Source organism: Melospiza melodia, chromosome 1, assembly GCF_035770615.1.
Source record: "Melospiza melodia melodia isolate bMelMel2 chromosome 1, bMelMel2.pri, whole genome shotgun sequence".
Classification (NCBI taxonomy): domain Eukaryota; kingdom Metazoa; phylum Chordata; class Aves; order Passeriformes; family Passerellidae; genus Melospiza; species Melospiza melodia.
In genome coordinates this window covers 31644173-31657817 of record NC_086194.1, presented here as the reverse complement: position 1 = coordinate 31657817, position 13645 = coordinate 31644173, and the positions used below count along the sequence as shown (strand labels likewise).

General features: G+C 44.6%; 1 protein-coding gene and 1 long non-coding RNA gene across 3 annotated transcripts in view; one reads left to right on the top strand and one right to left on the bottom strand.

The window, feature by feature from the left end:
- The window catches only part of LOC134416358 (uncharacterized), a 36410-nt gene extending 27797 nt beyond the window's left edge, over positions 1-8613 (top strand). Inside the window, exon 2 of the long non-coding RNA XR_010027245.1 lies at positions 7835-8613. This is a non-coding gene — a long non-coding RNA (uncharacterized LOC134416358). The remainder of the gene's footprint in view (positions 1-7834) is intronic.
- Positions 1-11962, bottom strand: part of ITGB8 (integrin subunit beta 8) — a 48234-nt gene extending 36272 nt beyond the window's left edge. Inside the window, exon 1 of one of the 2 annotated variants that reach the window (XM_063152887.1) lies at positions 11801-11962. In XM_063152887.1, coding sequence (XP_063008957.1) covers positions 11801-11930 — 130 coding nt within the window. In that variant the 5' untranslated portion in view covers positions 11931-11962. The remainder of the gene's footprint in view (positions 1-11800) is intronic. The other variant, XM_063152897.1, reaches the window with a different exon arrangement.
- Positions 11963-13645: the final 1683 nt, after the last annotated feature.

Sequence of the window (13645 nt, the reverse complement as noted above, 5' to 3'; positions counted from 1 at the left end):
AAACTTGAAAAAGTTGAATTAATTTCTTTATTTATTATTCTGTCTACATCACTACTCTGGTTCCCAAGTACATAGTCCATAATAACAGTAACATTTAGGGACATGCTTTCATTCATCAAATATTTAGTATTTAGTTGTAAACCTACACTAAAACCATAACTGTTGAAGTATAAACTTTTCGGTTGCTTTAAAAAACCATGGTAAAGCAAGAAATATTTTTTTATGAGTTGACTTAAAAAAGAACGGAGATTTTTCCTGCCACTTCACCAAAAACAGAGTCCAGACAAGACTGAGTTACTGTTCAGCCAAAGCTAAGGGCTAGTTTCTACTGGCTTAGTTTGAACTGATGTATGCCAAAAGGTATTTTCGACAAGGGCCAAATTCTGTGCTGGGAACTGCAAAGGCATATGCATATAATAAAAAGTGCATCAGGTTAAACCACACTTTTCCAGCCTACTCCACAAAATTACAACCATGCTCCAACAACTGCAGCTATTTACAGTGATCACAGGTGTGGCAAGCCTAGACTCTCTGCAACAAGATCGATCAAGGCAAGGCAAACATCCTATATGCTATAATTATATCCTGCCTCCTTATTATGAAAGTAACCTTATCACAATCAGGGTATTTATCTCAGAGATGAAATAGCAATAAAGCACTCTGGCGTCTCAGAGGGGATGTTAAACAGGTTTTCAAACAGACAGCACTTTGTTCAAGTACAGCCAAGAATTTGGATTTGTATCAGCTTCACAGTTGGTACACGCTTGTGCTGGCTTTGGAGGGTGTACCACTTGCTTTCTTAAAAGAGAAAGCCAAAATATAGCTTGCAGCTTATGCTCCCTGATCATGGCCCTCACACTGGTGAACACTCATTGAGGCAAGCAGACAGGAAAATATCCAGCTTCCACAGAGCTGGTTTTCCTTCAATTGTGCATCTAATCTTGTTCTAGGGCAGCCATCAGCCAGGCTATCCCCCTGCACAGATAATGAATGAGGCCTTCACTAACTCATGCATAGCCTAATTTATGAGGAAAGCTGCAGCTTTTATGCAGTATACTGCAGTTACTTTCACTTTTCTGTCTTCAGAGCAGAGCAGCATGACCCTGCAGAGTGGACGTCCCACCTAACACATGGCTTCCCCACTCGCTCTGGCTGAGCAGGCAGGTACAACGAAAAGCATCATAAAAATGCTACAGAGGAGGGATTATTTTTCCATGATTATTATGTTGAACAGTTACATGCTCAGATAACAGGAAAAAAAAAAAAAAAGAGTGTCTGTGCTTTAACTGCCAATCCTAAAACCTAGTCCTGGAATTAGGGATTTCTCCCCCCCCCCCCCCTTTTTTTTTTTTCCAAATAAGAAATAATTCTCTCTGCCTTTTGTGCCATACCTTAAAAACACACTATGACATCACCAGATTTTCCAATAAGATTACAAGGTATACCTCAAAATCAGCTTTAAGAGGTACTCAACCTTGCCCAGGAAAGGAGATCTCAACTTGAATACTGTACTCTTTTTATGCTTTATAATAAAATTCTAAGATTACTTCAAAAGAATACCAAACAACTTTTCTTTCCTCTCCTATTTTTCCTATTACATATGGCATTTGTTAATTTGTTTCATTTCGTCATTAACTTTTGGGCACTTTAGTTTCACTATTGAGACAGAAAGAATCTAAGCTGCACACTGATTTTAAAATGTTTTTTGCCAGTAACTAAAAGAAGCAGTAAACTAAAACTCTGCAAGGGAGAGGACATGTTTTTGCTATGAAAATAAAGATGTATAAACGAAAGGTTAAAAACACTATTAAATTCTGAGCTCAAAAAATACTTCTGTAAATCTGGCACATGAGTAAAACACCTTTCCAAACAAACAAACAAACAAGATAAAAACCCCTCTAAACCAAACGAATCAACTTTTACAGTGTTCCTAATAGGAAAAATGGAACTGGAAGAGATAAACCATAATATGGTTACAGAAATGTTAAGAGGCAGAAGTGAGAATCGAAATAGTCTTTGCACATTGAAATAAATGCAATGAAAATAATCACTAGCGAACAAGTCCTGATAACTGATAGGGACTTCCCATTCCTAACTCTGCCAATATACCCCCCCCCCCCACACTGAGAGTTTTGGGATTCCCAAATTAATCTGCACTACCTTATGAAGAAAGTACCTTTTAAACATGAGGGTCATTAGTTACAGCTACACAGGTGATTTACAAAGCCATTAAAATGCAAAGTCATGCAGAAGTCTGCCCTGCATGAGTTTGTGCCTTTGCAAAGCACGCAAGAAAAACCACCAAGATCTTCCTTTTTTGCACATTGTGCAAGGTCTGAGTGACGTCACTGGAGAGAGCTGACACTGGATTTCAGCTGAACAGCGCAGACAAAAGGGGAGGACACCTCTGTCAACACAGCATTGGGAAAGCCCTGGCAGAGAACAAGAGTCATAGCTGATGCTGGAGGATAGAAAATGCTTTGAAAGTCTGCTCTGTAAAGGCACATTGATGGGGAGTTCCCATAAAAGTGAATGGACACTTTTGTAATTAGAGAGGATATTCACATTAAGCTTTGAGGCAGTTATATAAAGATCAATAAGGGGAAGTGCCGGGTTCAGCATTTCAGTCAGAGCAACCTCATGTGGCACTACAGGCTGGGGGGAAAAGGGGCTGGAAAGCTGCTGGTGAAAAAGACATTGAGGTTCTGGAGCATGCCCAGAGAAAGGCAAGAGAGCTGGGGAAGGGTCTGGCACAAGTCTTAATAGGAGCAGCTGAGGGAGCTAGAGTGGTTTAATCTAGAGAAATGGAGGCTCAGGGGTGGGGAGGGGGGCTTATCATCTTCTACAATTACCTGAAAAGGATATTGCAGCAAGGTGGGGGTTGGCCTCTTCTCCCAGCTAACAAACAATAACACAAAATGGCCTAAAGTTGTGCGGGGGAAGGTTTAGATTGGATATCAGGAAAAATATCTTCACTGAAAGGGCTGTCAAGCCTTGGAACAGGCTGCCCAGGGAAGTGGTAGAGCCATCATCCACTGGACATGTGGATGTGATGCTTAGGAACATGATTTAGTGGTGGGCTTGTGCTGGGTTAGGTTGAGAATCTTGAGGGTCTTTTCCAGACTAAATGATGCTATGATTCAAGGAGATACTTCTGAAATTCTCTGAGCCTACCGGAGTCTTTCTTATCCTCATCTCTCTGAAAAGTTCCAGCACGTACATGAAGGTTGCACATTAAGATGAAGACTTGGGGAACATAAGCCTCAGACAGATGCATAGCAACCCAAGTTTTTCACCTACATATAGCAATTTTGAAGGTTTGTTTTTTTCCGAAAGATTCATATAACAGCCTTTTTGAAAAAGTACTACCCATAGTAGCTGCTGGTACTGCAGTTAGGACTCAAAAACACAACATTCAAACCACAGCCTCAGACATGGCCTTGACTATGAGAGACAGAACTGTTGACTACTCCAGTCTGACTTTGTTCCCAAGCGACAATACAGAATGAAAACAAGCAATGCAACCTTGAAATTTTTTTTGTCTCTTGGCCAACTTTACTTGTAGCCTCTCCTTTCCATGAAACTTCCTGCTTTTCTGGGAGATGGTTACATTTTGTTGATGCAATTCATGCCTGCAAACAATGAGTCAAAGCCTACTTGGCTTCAGAAACTAATCTATCCTGTCTCTTGCAAATAAAACATACAGGAAAATTTACTAGGATTATATCATTAGAACAGACTAATTTCCCACAGTCATAAAAGCTAATGCTTCTGTGGCACAGGTTTGATGGTCCTGTTTGTACAGCTTTACACCAATAAAAATGCAAAGCATATGGAACCAGAGAGCTTAAAAGGTTTGGTTTTTTTTTTAATCCATTGATTTCAAGGAAACTTCAAGATGTGTGGAGTTGTGTTCATTCAGTTTCCTAGGATGGAACATGGGCATAGGAAAAATTGTACTCCAGTCATCCACAGCTGCTAGAAGCTCCCTCAGAGTAGACCAGCTTGAATACAGTCATGCTGCTTCAGCAAAGCCTGGAATGGCTACTGCCATATACCACTGCTAATTTAATTTCTTTTGTATTAGTAAGCACTGCTAGCAGGTAGCCTATCAACAGCCCAGAATGGTTGGTATTTTCCTGTGTATTCTATAAAGTCTTACCTAATCAGGAGGTCACGATGGTTATAAAGGTAGATAAAAATGACTATTTTCTGCCTTCTTAAGAAGATCAACCTTGAAAAAAGACCAGCCCAAGGTTTATCTCCCACTATCTTCAATAGCTGTACCTCCTTAAACCAGGCCTTCAACCCCTAATTGTTTCTCTAAAGTACCCTTTTTTGCATGTCTAATCATCACCAAATTGCTGCTTTCTGCCCTATAGGAGCATGACCTCATCCTGGCACTCTCTCCATTCACATACCCAGCAGCAGTGCAGAGGATCCTAATAGCTCAGGGCTATTTCTTCCCACACAGTGTCACCAAAGACAACCTGATAGATTCTTAGTCCATAGCAATGCAAATAGCTTACTTCATTCTCTTTTATCTGCAAACATGGTGGTTTGGAACAAATCTATTCTAGTTCGAAATTCCCAAAGCTGACAACCTAGGGGAACAAGTCCCTCAGCTCTGAACACAAAATGATAAACTGAATTGTGCTTTTACACAAGATTTTCCTGAAACAAACCAAAAGCTATGCACGTGTGGATTAGAGAGACATTGAGCATACATAGTTTACACTTGCAATGAGAAAACCTCAAGAATATGAAATAAAAGCTAAGACTGGTATCAGAGAGGATAACCACCATTCCTTAAGGATTTGTATGTAGTCCACAAGATTGGGAGGAGCATTTATTCAAGAGGGCTATTTCAAAAATGTTACTGTTTTCTAGAATACCAAGTCTACGGTATTTGTTATTTCAGTAATGAGCTTTTCAATATTTGTCTCAGGGACAATAACCATCTTTGAAGATTTTCAATCTCCAAAGATGGTTATTGTCCCTGAGACAAATTGGTAAAAAACTTTCTGGGATTTTTTTCATAATTAAAAACCTCAAAACCCAACCAACCTGTCTAGGAACAGACACTGTACAACATCTATTTTAGGTTTAGCCTGTTAAATTTTATAATTTGGGGGCAAAGATTACACAAAATATGGCAGTGGGCTATAAAATATACGGACTCACATACTAATTATAAGTAAACTACAGGTGCTCACAGACTGTTTGAATGCAAGCTTCTCCTTCTGCTCTTTCAAAGAAGTATTCACATTTGTGTAGGGTCTGCAGGTGCAGCTTAAATGCTCTCTCAAGGGACAGACTTCAAACGGGCAAATTCTAGGCTTTAAACAGGTAGTGGTTTATTTAATGTTCTGAAGTAATGCCACAACATTTCTAACAGCAAAATGCACTCCAACAACTCTGCTTAGCTTGGAAGAGGCTGCTTGCTGATGTCATTAGTTTTATTTAGTTACTTTGTGTCATTCGTGCCATTGTGTAAGTTGTTACAAGTTTTCTTATTTCCTGGTAGTCTTGTTTGAGGAAAAAGATGGGAACTTGGTTGATTTTGGGAAGAAGCTCCCATCTGAGAGAAGCAAGTTGTCCTCAGCACAGTACTAACCCTTTCCACCCTGCAGAGATAAGGTGGAAATAAATTGTACTCTCAAGTATAGAACAAACAGAATTCACTTAGCCTAATTCCCTTGAACATAGAGAAGGAACAGAATTTATTTTAGAAAGGGCAGCTACTGGTTTAATCAGACTTGGACTACTTTTGTGATGTCACCATACACCATGCAGCTGTATTCATAACACTGCTACAACAGCAAAACACCAAAAATACCAGTCTTCAATATTTGAACCCAATGAACTACTGCTGCTAACAACCTAACTCCCAAATCAGTGGGCAGAGAAGAGGCCTGAAGTAAAATGAAAATCAAACATGCAGGAACATCATTTGACCTGCCTAAAGGTACAGAAATTTCTTTCTCCAATAACCATAGTTAAAATATTTGTCTCAGCATCTTTTGATGACCATAAATACTTCAGACTCATTATTATTGTCACCATGGGTAAATACCAAGAAGTTACCACAGGCATATGACAATGAAGTCATGGGAAGCAGAGAAACATATAAAGAAAAAAGTCAATTATGAGCTTTGCAAAGTTTTCAATTTAGGCCAATTTAGCCTCAGCTAGAAGTTGCTTTTTTGGCAGCTTTCTAATGCTGTAAATTCTGATCATCCTGAAACACTTACATTTTGCTCAAGGGGTTATTCTTGTTCTGCCACCAGAACAAGGGGGAATCCTGAATGGCTGGCAAGAAGCTTACTTTTCTTCTTGGAGAAAGGTTCCATTACAGTGTACAGTGAACTAATTCATTAGAGCCCCACTTCCTTCCCAAAAGTTAAACTAAATAGCCCAAGTCCATTTATGTAAACTGTCAAAAGGAAAAAAATTAATGAAGTTCAAGTACTTAGAAAAGAATAACAGACCATATCCTACTTTGTCCATCAAAAATTATGTTTGCTTAAGCAGATGAGAAAGAATTATTACAGCTTTCCACTGGTTAAACAGAAGTCAGCAATTAGTAGAGGAGATACAGGAACTTTGAGAACAAGATTTTGCTGAAAAGGAGGTTGCAAGTAGAATGAGAAGCACTGAGGTGTTAAGAATTTTATTTAAAAAAAAACCCAAAACAAAGAAAGTTTATTAACAAAACGGAAACTATATCCTTCTCCACTCTTCTGTTTTCAGTAAATTCATCTTGAGAAGTCAAATTTATACCAAGATGTCTAGATTACCAGTTACAGCAAAAGCTCTGAATAGTTCACAGATATAAGTTTTGAAAATATAACATATGACTTTAGTGCCATTTATATATTTTAAGAACACTAAACAAACTTTAAAGTTCAGAACACCAAGCTATTCCACTTGTTCTTCTTACCCTGACAGAATTCATTAAATCCCAATCACTGCCTTAGATACACCTATCCTGAACTCAGAAAGTACACTTTTTCTATAATCAGTTTTTAAAATATACATTGTTGAAAAAAAATAATCATGTAGGTAATGCAGATTTAATTTATAAATTAAGGTTAATGTTCCTTACATCAGACCTATTCACAGAATCATAGCATAGAATCAGACTAATTTAGGTTGGAAAGGACCACTAAGATCAACCAAATACTGCCAAGTCCACCAGTAATCCTCTACATTGATATATATCTCATGAAAAACTTGAGTTTATATGCACCTGTCTGAGGCTTCTCTTTGAGTTTTTGTCCTGAATGATTCCACCTTCATATAAGTGGGGGAACTTTTCAGAGATGAGGATAAGAAAGGCACACGTAGGCACAGGAGTACCTCCTTGAATCATAGCATCATTTAGGCTGGAAAAGATCCTTTAAATCCTCTGGTCCAACTGTTAACTGTTATTAAAAAGTCTTGATAAATATCAGCAGCCCATGTCAACTTACACAATTTCTAAATAAAATATCTTCCATTTTAATTCTCCTATGGTAATTAGTTCTAATTGTCCCAAACTCAAGACACAACATGGATAAGTCATCACAAATTCTTCACAGGGATTTGAAAATTATTACCGGTATTTAAGTGCTCTATAAAGTATAAGGGTGGTTATAATATGACATTTTAATGTCTGCTTGTGGAATGGGGGTAATTTAGTGAACATTTTCTTTAGCTTCCATGAAGTTCACATTCTGACATCTTTCCGATGGTCTGGGGAAGTGAAGTAAATTAAACTTAGATTGTATGGAAAATCAAATTTATTCATTTAAGCCTCTTTACTAATGGGGTGTAATTTTTCTTTTCTCAGTTGTTGCAGTTCCAGTCCTTGAAAGTTTAAAGGCCCAAAAAGAAGCAACTGCCTCTTCAAACTGTAGAGAGTATTTCTGATGCATGCACTCTTCAGACTGCCTTGACAACTTTCCTCAGCAACAGCATATCCAAACTAACAGAGGCAACCTTTCCAGAGCACCAAGAGAATGGTTATTGCTCTTCTAGTTCATAAACTGCCCCTCTCCTCTCTTTCCCCAGCCTCATCTCAAACACCTGTAGCATGAAAACATTGTAAACACTACACATGCAATGAGTTTCATTCAACTTGTAAAAACCATAAAATAAAAAAAAAACACCTTACCACAGAAGCCCCCCAGAGACATGAAATTGCAACCGATTATGAGAAGTGTACAATTTGCAAAGCAAATGTATTCATGTCATTGGCAAAATATGCTCCTTGAGCAATGTGCACATAAACAAACCTCTCCCTCACTATTACTCAGAACTGCAACTTACAGCCTGCTCAAACTGCCAGGTTGTTTTTCCCCAAATGCTGGTTTCCAAAAGGTTGGCTTTCCCAAAGATGGTCCATTAGCCCTCAGGAGCAGATCACCCAGGCAGACTCAGGAAATGGAAAATGGGTCGTCTCTTCTTCTTGCATTGTTTTAAGCCTCAGGAAATGCCAAACTGGCTCAGTGTTGGGTATTCCATATAACACAGCTTCTTCCACTGAGACTCAATAGAAAATGGGCCGCATGGGTACACAAGAGAATTAACAGACAAACACCAATTAAAGCTATCATGATATATCTTTTATTTCAGACTTTATTGTGTGCTTGTGTGTGTGTCATGAGACATTTCTCGATCACCTCTCTTCAAAAACTTCCATGGGTGGCTTGAATAGCTTTTCTTATTCCTTTGAGAAGTAACACGAGTAATGGTTTATAAAACTTTCTTACTAGAGGGGTCACATGGAAATCTGATGTGACCAGACTGGCGAAGCACCAAAGACCTTGATGGGAGAAAATTAATGAATCAGAAGTCATGCAATTGGCATAAATCAATTAACAACTGACCCCTTCATGATCACAGATCCCCCACTTTCCCCAGTGGTCTTTCCAAATCACACTCTCAAGAAGACTGAAAATACAAACATTTAAAGTTGGTATATTAAAGAGACCTGTCAAACACAATTATCTAAGAGAATTGCTGCATGACTGTTCCCCAACTTTTAGTTCAGACATAAAGATTTTCATTCCATCCCATTCCTCTTTGCACATCACAAGTACACTCTGTTTATTTGAGCTTCATAGAGGAATAACTCCCTGGGTATTTTGGAAAGCACCAAATACCTTCATTTTCATGTTTTAATATTAATTATAACTGGTTTTGGGACACTGGAGATTTGAACTAATGTCATCTATTAACCCTGACCAATCAGTCATTCTTCAGTACTTGAACCCCACATAACCCCTGCGCTTATACAGCAGGTAAAAAATAAGAGTTTCAGCAGTTGGTTTCTGAACAAGGCAAGGGAACTGTCTTCACTGAAGTAAGCACTTACTCAACTGGTTAGCACAATGCATACACATGCTTTTGCTGCAGAATCCAGCTTTTATTCAGTTCACTGGTTTACACCTTTAGGAGTTTGTCAGGTTTAATGCTCCAACATAAATGCACAGATCTGTAGAAATCCCCACAGAACTAGCTTGATTCTTAGGTCAGGTATTTGTTATAATTGGCTTACTGAATTTCCTTTTGGTGAGACTTATTGAACAAGGGGCTCTTTGTAGAAGGCAGCAACACTACTCTTTTTATCTGAGCTTACAGGACCTGTAATTTGGGAATTGCAAATTTACAGCATTGTGAGATTTCCTTTTGCACTCATTATACCTTCAAACCCTGCACCAAATTCTACCTTTACTTATCCCCAAGCAATGACTCTCGTCTCAAACTGCAGTTTGCAGAACAAATACCTCAGGTAGTATAAAGCTCTCAATTTTTCAATTAAAGAGCCACAAATGCTCCAAAAAGAATTAAATAAATTTGAGTTCCATGTACACTTCATATTAATTCCAGTCTCTTTTAGAACTGGAGATTCAGTGCAACAGATATGCAGGTTCTGCCAACTCTGCACATAAATAAACTGGACTTGCTGATGGCACAGGAACAGCATGATGCTTTTCTCCATGCCCAGCACTGTCGATGCAGAAGCAGAGAGGAGTGGCTGCTTGAACAAAGCCATGCTGCCAAATATCTGTACATGGAGCTGCTGCCCAGTCTCTCTCAAAGCAGCCTGCAGACATTCAAAGAATCCAGGTGGTGCTGCACTGGCTACCACAGCCAAATGTAAAAAATCACAAATAACATTAATAATAACAAAAAATTTCACGTGTTCATTCACAGAAAAACAAAACAAAACGCTCTTCTTGCTTCAACTGCGGCTGTAGCCTGTAAAGTGATTATGTATGAAGGAAAGAATTCAGTGTGCTTTCAGCTTTCATGAATTAGCAGAGGTTTCAAATGAAAAGGAAAAAACAAGGTCTATGTGAGTTACAGCCTGCCCAATCTGAGAGCTGTTGTCACAATAAACACATAACCCATGACGCATTGCCCATATATATTTTCACTATGAAGCACAACAAAGACAGCAAGCATCTTTTGGCACAAAAGCCCCATGCACAACCTCCCCCCTGTGGCATTCAGTTCTGATGCATTATTTGCACTAGTGTGTACCCAGGAACTACACTCATGAGCAAGCACAACACTGCATTCAGGCACAGAACCATCCTCTTCATAAAGTTTCAATTAGCCTTTCAACTCAATTGCACTGTATAAAAAAAAAAAATCTGGGATACTACACACGAGATGTCATGTTTCATAAGAAATTTAATAATATATTTTATTTTTCCTATTGACATTTAGTTTGGTTCTGAATTCAAAGTACGAAGCCAAAAAAGTAAAATAAATTATCCTATGAAAGTTAACAAATTATTCCATTGTTTTTAATAGCACTGGGCAAATCCTACTGAATTAGGCATGAATTTGTCACATATGCAATGAAGAACTTAAGACTAATACATTGTTCCCATTGTAAATCTTAGTTTCAGAGGTTACATGTTAACATTTTAAATCAGCTCCAGGCTTAAACTGGGAAATGCCAATTATTCCACAAGCAGAAAAACATACAGAAAGATGATTGACAATCAGATCTACTTTTATGATCATTGCTAGCTAAATAATATCCTTTATGAAATACTAGACTAACCTGCTTGCTCTGTCAACTGCTGCACTACCTAAGGTGCATTTGCACAAACCCCCCTCAGCCTGCACACATTAAAACTTATGCTGGGGGCTTTGAGAAGCAATTCCACAACGCGAGGGGTTACCCACATTTACCAGAGCCCTTTTCACCCGAGAACCATAGCTCCCGGGAAACTGTCAACATGCACGTTATCCCAAGGTAAACAGAAGACAATCTTCTCGTAGCTCTATCCCTATTTAACCCTGCCATTGCATGCCATAGAAACGACGTAAAAACAAAGTGTTGCCATCCCCAAGAACTGTCCATCCCTAGCTCGGTTCCCCGGGCGGGCGCGGGTGCCGCTTCACGGAGTGTTGCGGAGGGTGCACTTCAGGACCCGCAGCACCCCGGAGCGCGATAGTCCCGCCGGCTTCCCGGGAGCTACCACGGCTCCCCAAAGGCGGGACGCCCCCGGCTTGGGCAGTTCAATCCTGGGCTGGCCCCGGCCGTGCGAGGCTTGGTCAGGAGCCGCTCCAGCCCGGCTCTCCCTGCAGGTACCGTCCGCCCGCCAGCTCGGCCCGCCCGGCCGGCGAGTGCCGGTGGCGCCGGGCGACCCCAGCTGTCAGCGCTGCGCCCCAAGGCAGCCGCCGGGCCCGGGCAAGCCCCCCGCCCCCGCACGACCCCGCGCCAAAACCGAACCCAGCCACAGCCCCAACCAGCCGGGGCACGGCGGGCAGCCCCAGGCGCTCGGACACTTACAGCGCTGGCAGAGTCCCGGCACGGCCGCCAGCAGCCGGGCCGCCCCAAGGAAGGCTCCGGGGCCGCGCTGGCACCTGGGCACGGAGACGATCCCCGCGGTGAGGCACGCCAGCAGCGGCACCCACATCATGCGCCGCGGCCGGCACTGCTCCCGCTCCCTCTTCTCGGGGCCGTGTCTCGGCGCCGCGGCGCGCTCAGTCCCGGCCCCCGCGGGGGCGGCGGCGGCGGGGCCGGGGGAGGGGCGGCGGCGGGCCCGGCACAGGTAGGGCGCTCGCAGGGGCGGGCGGGGGCCGCCGCATCTCGGGGGCAGCGCCTGCCGCGCCCCCGCGCCCCGCCAGGACCGGCCCTCCCCCGGCGGCAGAGGGGCCCCGGCCGAGCGCGGAGCTTGGCTCCCTCCATCCGCCTCCAGCCCGGCGGGCCAGGGGCGCCTCGCCGCCCGCGCTGCCTGGGGGGCGCGGGGAGGCTCCTGGCACCGCGCGGGGTGCGGCGGCGGCGGCTCCGCACCTCCCTCGGGCGGAGAGGGCGGCTGCCGGGGGGGGGCGGAGACGGCCGCCCCCTGCCCGCCCCCGCCGGGGCCAGGTGGGCGCTGCCCGCCGCCGTCTCCAGCCGCCGCCGGGGCCGCCTCTCCGCGCCGGGCGGACGGGGTCTGCTGAGGACGGGGAGGGGAGGGCCGGAGACCGCGGCCGGCGGCGCTGCGCGGCGCTGTCCGGGCCCGCAGCTCCCCGCAGGTTGCCAGGAGACGGCAGCGGGGCAGGTTCCGCGGGCGGGAATGCGGGGGCGGGCCCGGCGGTGAAGTCACTGCGCCCGCCCGCGCCTTTGTTTGGCGCCGGCTTCGGTCGCGGCTCCCCGAGCTCGGCACGGCCGCTGCCCCCGGGCGGGGAGGCGGGCGAAGGCCGCGGGCAGAGCGCTGCGCCGCCGGCCCCCGCCGCACTTCGCCCGCCGCCGTGGCCCTGTAGCAGCCGCTCCGCCCCGCTCCGCCGGCTGGGCCGGCCTTCGCTCCATGTGACCCCACCGCCGCTTGCTTGTGCGACCCTCGCCGTCCGGACCTCCGTAACCCGCGGCGCTGCCCACCGGCCCCAGGAGCGCCTCCGTTTCCCCCGGGCCCTCCCGCTGGCACCAGCACGCCGGCCCCTGGTGCGGCCGGCAAAACTTCACTACCTAAAACCGCCTCCCCTGCTTTACCGCCCTCCCCGAATGATTTCTGCCCGGAGTTTCCACCCCTCCGGGCGCAGTGGGAGTAACGCAAAGGTTAACCGTGTGCGGAAAGTACCGCGCCGTGCGGGCCAGGAAAGCCCCACCGGGCCAAGGTGCGACCTCGGCCGCCGCCCCGCCCGGCCCCGCTCCGCTCCCCGGAGGAGCTCCCTGCATCTCCGCCCCTGTGCTCCTCGGCTGGGCTCCGCTCCCCGCGGAGGCTCTGGGTGGTGGAGGCGTTTTGCCGGCAGGTAAAACCCACCTGGGCACCTCGCCCTGTCACACGCCGGTGGCCGGGCCCCCGCCCGGCGGCGTTACGGGGTATGTGTGCCGACCTCGGGTCTCTGAGGGCCAGCCCTGGGGCATCCTTAATTTTTGATGCCGGCAGCAGATGACAGTGCACGCAGGATCCTAAAAGGATCTCTGCGCTGCATCCAAGTCTGCCTATGCGGGGTACAACGTTAATAAATCCTGCAAATGCAACCAGTGTAAATAATGTGCTGTTTCACTGTCTTTACGAATGAAGGGCTGCGGAAGCCTTTTCAGATCCTGTGCTAAGCCTTGCGAAGCTATGAATAGTTTAGCATCTGAATGTCAGAGGTCAGAAACTGAACCGGTAGGTTTGTTCAAGAGTGCTGAGGAAGAGCTGGCAAT